This window comes from Daktulosphaira vitifoliae, unplaced genomic scaffold (genome assembly GCF_025091365.1).
Source record: "Daktulosphaira vitifoliae isolate Bord-2020 unplaced genomic scaffold, ASM2509136v1 Scaffold_5, whole genome shotgun sequence".
Lineage (NCBI taxonomy): Eukaryota > Metazoa > Arthropoda > Insecta > Hemiptera > Phylloxeridae > Daktulosphaira > Daktulosphaira vitifoliae.
The window spans coordinates 32787900-32794875 of record NW_026099576.1 but is presented as its reverse complement, the minus strand read 5'-3'; the positions used below and the strand labels follow the sequence as shown (position 1 = coordinate 32794875).

The 6976-nt window shown below is 29.6% G+C and overlaps 1 protein-coding gene across 11 annotated transcripts in view; it reads left to right on the top strand.

Annotated features, from left to right (window-relative positions):
* The window catches only part of LOC126907985 (peroxisomal acyl-coenzyme A oxidase 3-like), a 17206-nt gene extending 15753 nt beyond the window's left edge, over positions 1-1453 (top strand). For 3 of the 11 annotated variants that reach the window (XM_050689755.1, XM_050689757.1, XM_050689756.1), the window contains exon 15: positions 1112-1424. In XM_050689755.1, the coding sequence (XP_050545712.1) occupies positions 1112-1207 (96 nt within the window). In that variant the 3' untranslated portion in view covers positions 1208-1424. Of the gene's footprint in view, positions 1-1111 lie in introns of all 11 variants that reach the window. The other 8 variants (XM_050689751.1, XM_050689750.1, XR_007704676.1 and 5 more) reach the window with 7 other exon arrangements.
* Positions 1454-6976: the final 5523 nt, after the last annotated feature.

Genomic DNA, 6976 nt, shown 5'->3' with positions numbered 1-6976 from the left:
AAAAAAAAAAAAAAAAAAAAAAAACATCATAGTAAAATTAATACCTTCTCAGCTTCGCATCGAAGCTAACATATACACTATAATATTTTATTTTCAACTGAAATTAATTAAATTTATTATTATTATTAATTTTTTTTATTTTATTGTCCCGGAAGTTATAATGGGCTTATCTTCTTCTTCCTCGCCTTAATTCCAACTATTTGAGGTTTGCCACCCTTATTCTAAACTTCCACGTGACACAATCTCCCACATCATCTACGCTCACATCAGCTGTCCTCATATCGCATTCAATAGCATCCCTCCATCTCTTTTTTGGTCTTCCTCTACCTTTTCTTCCTTCAACATTCATTTCTATAACTGTTCTTACAGATTCCGATTTTTCTCTCCTCATAACATGACCAAACCATCTAAGTCTATTTTCTGTCATCTTATCCACGATTGACGCAACACCTATACTTCCTCTTATATGCTCGTTCCTTATCCTATCTTCTCTAGTCACTCCACTCATCCAACTAAGCATTCTCAACTCTGCTACACTTATTCTCTGTTCTACTTTCTTATTAACCGCCCAACACTTTAAACCATGCATCATAGCTGGTCTCACTACAGTCTTGTAGAATTTACCTTTTAGCCTCATTGGAATTCTTTTATCGCATAAGACGCTAGACGCTTCTCTCCACTTCAACCACCTGTACTTAATCCTGTGTCTTACATCCTCGTCAATACCACCACTCTTTTGCACAACTGACTCTAAATACTTCAAACTTTCCACCTCTCCAATCACGTCTTCGTATATTGTAACTGATAATAAAATAATAATATCATATTGTAAAATACTCTTTAATAGAATAGAAATGAAAAGGGTAACAAGTTTTTTTTTTAGAAATACTGGATCTGGAACGAATTGCGTTTAAAAAGAAATTTTCCCATCACTGAGATTGCATATAAATAATAAGCGTATATATTTATCATCAAAATTAATTTTAACAAATGTACTTTAATATGGGTAATACTTATGCTAAGACAAATATAAATACACATTTACTTATTTAATATGATGATAAAAATGTATATTCTTATTGGTTTTTGATTGAAAATATAAATGTTACAGATTTATAAAAATTTAAAGAATCATTTGTTTGAAGATAAGTCAACTTTTGCGAGACCAAGTTGGTGGAAAGAAATAGCAACAAGATCAAAATTGTAATTTTTGATCTATAGAATAAAATTTGTTAGTTACATAGTTACAGTTACTTAAGATTTACAATACATTTATCTGAAATATTGAATTATTATAAAGACTTTTAAATAAATATGGAATATTTGTTTCCTAAAGTTTGATATCTCATTAATCTATTTGTATGAAATGATTAATTTTGTTACAAAACTTATTATAAGTTTTATTTTTATATATATAAATCAAATAACTTTTGTTTCAAAAAATATTAAATTATTCTTTTTTTAAATTACTTTTACAGGGTTTGGACTATGTTAAAAACAGAGTTGTTTATTATTTATGTAATAAAAAAAAATTACAATAAGTTTTTTTGTTGACTTATTCAATTACATAACATTAATAGCATTAAAAATAAAGTCACCCATTGGTAACACCTCGATTACTTTTAGTTGAAGCTGTATACAAATTATGGTTTTATTGTTATCGTTAATTTTTTAAGTCAATAGGTCTCGGTTCCATTTACGTTTGAGTCTTCGTGGTGGGTTGTCAGGTATTGAAGTTGTGTACATTTTTTTAATTAAGGTGCTTGAATTTATAATAGGTCTTGAGGGAAATCTAGTATAGTGTAAAATTGTAAGTTCTTTGACAGTTTTGATGTTTAAATCTTTGTCTATGTTATTATTTGTTACATATCACAGCGCACCAGTTAACACTCGTAATATATATTTTGAAACGATTGTATTGGTCGAATGTTGGATGGTTTGGCTGGTCCCCATATCTGAATATCATAAGACCAGACTGGTTTGATTATTAACTGATAAATAAGTAATTTTGTTTTGAGAGGTAATTTAGATTTTAGTAATGAACGAAAGAAATGAATTCTGCTGTTGGCTTTTTTCCTTTTGTCTTTCAGATGAGGTCCCCACGTTAGTCGTTTGTCCAAAATTATGCCTAGGTACTTAGTTTCATTATAGGTATTAATTACTGTATTGTTTAATCTCATATCTGGACATTTTTCAGATCTGAGGACGAATGTTACATGACTTGACTTATTTGCATTTATTTTAATTTTCCAGTTCCTGAACCAAGATTCGATGATGTTGACGTGTATTTGTAGATGATGGACAGTTTCGGTAATATTACTATAAGTAGGTAGTATAGCTGTATCATCAGCAAATGTATCAAGAAGAGTATTATTAGACTGAGGTATATCTGCGGTTTAGAGGTCGAGAGACAGGTCATTTCCTGGAGGAACGCCTGCTTGAATTTTGTATTAAGGAGAATTTGCACTGCTTTGTCTTACCGTTAACTTTCTTTCATAAAGATAAAACTTTATTATTAAATATAGATGAGCTGGGAAAAATTTTTTCAGTTTGTAAAGCAGCCCGTTATGCCATACCCTATCAAAGGCTTGGCCTACGTCGAGGAATAGACTAGTACAGTATTTGTGGTTGTCAAATGCTGAGGCTATTGTGTTGATCAACCTATGGACTTGGTGTAAAGTAAAGTGTCTCTCACGGAATCCAAACTGGGTGTTGGGTAAGATGTGATGCTCTTGTAATATTGGCCTAATCCTTTTGAGTAGAAGTTTTACAAATAGTTTGCTTAATGTGGGTAACAGGCTGATCTATCTATATGATGCTGCCATGTTTTTTGTTTTCCCTGGTTTAGGTATAAGGATTATTACGGTTATTTTCTAAATTGACGGAAAGTAAGAAAGACGCATCATACAATTGTAAATATATGTTAGAAATAGAATACCATTTTTTGATAGATTCATCAACACTTTATTTGTGATTAGGTCATACCCAGAAGCTTTACCTTTAGGTAATTTTTTTAATATTTTTTTCAGTTTACATAGGTAGAGGGCATGAGATAAAGTTATTAACCATATTAATATGATTAGAGTGGGGCTTAACGTCTTCATGTGGTTTACATGTATATCAGCAAAAATCGTAGCTTTGTCTTCATCTGATATAAAAAGTATACCGTTATCATTCCGATAAGGTGGGATAATTTCTTTGGTTTGAGCCAGTCGTTTTGTAGCTCTCCAAAATGATTAATCCTTAGCGTTAAATGATCGCATATACTTTGATACTGAACTAATTTGAATTTTAGAAGTTAGTATTTTAGGGTATTAGCTAGTTTATTGTAAAGTTGTTTAAACGAGGGATATCGAGTATTTTGCCATATGGCTCTAACTCTTCTTTTTTCACTAATAAGAGCTATTATATGGACTGGGAGTTTTTCTTCATTTTTACAATTGTTATTATTTAATGACGATAAATTACTTGGTGAGTTTTTGATTAGTGAAACAATATTTTGACCCACATTTACAACGTCGTCGAGGGTTTTGAGAGGAATTTTTAGATTAATTTTTTTTATCTATTTCAATTTTAAATTTATCCCACGATTATTAATTAATAAATAATTATTTACAAAACATGTTGATGTGTTGATAACAACTAAATCCAAACGATAAGTATTTATTGAGTTACAAATAGTGACTAGAATCTAGGAGGGCGGTAAGACTATCCTTTCTCAGAAGCAATGACAAAACTTAAGTTATCTATAGGAACAAGACCTCTAGATAATTGAAGTGTGATGTTATCTTAGTTACTCCAATCTATTGGGTATTATCCGGGTACCTAATATACTCAATTACGTTCTATATTTCTTAATGGTCTGCAATTGAATCTTTATTTGAAACTAATTTGATCAGTTAAAATTTATTTTGTAAAATATAAAATATACTAGAGGACTGTAATCCAAATAAATCAATTTCCATATACTTATTTTTTGAAAATTTTCTAAATTCAAATTACCAGAGTTAATAAATATTATGAAATACGTAGAAAAGAAAAGCGTAATATATGCAGCAAATCTGATAAATTATTAATGTCGTGACAATGTTTAAATTTACTGATTTTAGAATTAATAGAAGGGCTTTACGAATCGGAACAATACTTACCGGGAACTGGAAGAAACAAAACGGGACGTTATAAAAAATAATAATTAGAAATTATATTTATTAAGAACAGTATCGTAGAGAATGACAATCAGCTGTACTGTTTTTTCTCGAGATTGTATTTACTGAGAAGATAATAAAGAAGAATATACTTCAACGAATTGAAATTTTATATGAAAATATAATTCGGAACCTTATTAACTTGGACTTACTGTTATCATAAATGATTTGATAAGCCAATATTAATTCTTTTTCCTTGCCCTTATACCAAGTAGTTTTGGTCGGCAACCCTTATCCTAAATTTCCACTTAACACGATACCCCACATCATCTACGCTCACATCAGCCGTTTTCATATAGCAAAATTCAGCGTTAATCCAACATTTATTAACTAGTTATTATTGATGTAATGGTAGTATTAATTAAAATAATAAAATATAAATAATTCATAAAAACTTGCTAGTGGGCTTTTTATCGGCCTACAACAACAACGTAGTTTATCGCTTGCATAATGACTAGCTATGGTAGCAAAGGTCGCTACCACCTAAGTGAGATGTAACACTTATTAAATATGAATACCAGACCATAGGTGTAATTTAATTAATAACTTAAATTTATTTATTATGTCGTTAGATATAAATGATTATAACACCTTATCGTTTATTAACCACAATTATGATAATAGAAGTTGAAGTGGTTGATATGTAAAACATACTGTAGCCCGTGTCGAGATTAAGGTACAGAGATAAAATACACGTGAGTACTTAAATTACTCGCGCAATAAAATAAATATTATAGTTGAAATCAATAAGGAAATTTAATTTAATTGTTAAAAAAAAGAAAATTAAATTAATGGACAAAAATATGACTGTACCAAATACCATGTTTACAAATAAATCAACAAAAATAAAATATTTAAACAAAATCAAATAATATAACAAATATCACGGACTGTATTGGAACACATTCGTTAATGTTAATCGGAAATCAATGAAAAACACCAGGAGCGGTCTGGACACTAGATCCTTAGCGTTGTTTAGAAGAAATAGGAAACACATGCTCTCCACACATAAATACAATTAGTTAATTTAAAATAAAATAAAAATGGAATAAAATAATTAATAAAATACAGCTCATTACATAAATATAATAATAAAAAAAACGGTAGCACAGTGTGGTCGTGGCATAGATGGGACAAGTATAGATGACATTCGTCTGGCGACAAAAATGGCAATTAAGCTAGTTCAAATTTCAAAGTTTTTTTCTCGAAGCAAAAAAATTTAAATAAATTTAACTTTCTATTCTATGTCAATTAGATTTATATAATGTTTATGAAAATCTGTGTACTCATCTTGTAAGATATTTTTAAATAAAATACAAAACCCAGAATTTTAACACTAAAATAGCATATTTTTGAATACGGTGACTATTTTCACCATGAAAACAAATCCAGAGGTCAATTTTCTTTTTTCAAATATGAGTATATTACATAAGCATTAATTTAAGACATATATAAAAGCGTCAGTATTTCCGGAACATTATCAAAAAGTTATAGTGACATAAAGTTGAAAAATGTAAAATATAATATCAAGTGTAACGTCACAAATTCGAAGGTGGACCGTTTATGATTTTTTGTTATGTCTACTTATTTATTTTATCGCGTGAAAGAACCTTTTTCTGATACAGCGGTGTCAACCACTCATTATTTTGCCGCTGACCGCTAGATAAGGCGATAAAAGAGAAATATAATTAAAATCGAATTGTTTATCAGTATTGATCCCTTCCAAAAAGACTGGCCGTTATCGATTTGAAATTGCCGTTAGATCGGTGTTGACTCTTTTCTTTTCTTTCTTCTGTCATTGACCGTGCTAGGGTGCACACGTTTATTTTTTTATTGACACTTTTTAACACGCTTATATTAGTTTCACCTGAATGTATGTATGTAACTCTCCAAACGCCACGCGTTATCGCATATTCCTTCGTCTAGACTAGACTATCATAACGCATTCACCCCACCCCACGCCACGCTCAACACACGTCGGCAATACTATTCCTGTATAAATTTATTTTTGGTTATCGTACCCGTACACACGTGCGTGTCATCAATATTATATGTATATTAGGGTGTCCCTTATTTTGAAAATTTTGGAAATTCTTCGGGCTCACCCCCCAAATTTGTGTGTATACATATAAAAAGTGGCTACAAAAAATTCCAGGCCGATCAGATAAGTTTAACCCGTGCCGACTTGGGGTTGAAAATCGGCCAAAAGGGGTACTTTTTTAGTTTTTAGCAATTAACTCGTAAATTAGCGCTCTCACAAAAAAAAATATAAAAACTAAATTGTAGATCTAATTGTTTTATATAAATTAAGTCCTTACAGTTTTTCTTTTAAATCCATTAGTTTTCTAGAAAAATGTCAAAATACATAATATTTCGTAAAATTGCCGAAATTAGCATATTTACGAATATTTCATCATATATGACGAACCATATGTGATACAACCTAATGTTTCATACAAAAATTGTTTAAAATTAAATTTTACGAAATAAAAGTATGAAGTACAAATTTCATTGAACCGATCGTTTTATTGCTATAGCTGAAATAACTCGATCATATTACAATTTTTACTAAATATATGAATTTTATTGCTTAATTTAAATATATTTCCTTTATATTGTAAAGTGATGTGTTTGTTTGACTTAAACGCATAATTATACTTACTTCTCAATATTATTGTATAAAAAAAAAAAAAAAGTTACTACATAAAATACAAAATGTTAAATTCAAAATAATTCACAAATTATAACAAAAATATACATTAAAAACTATG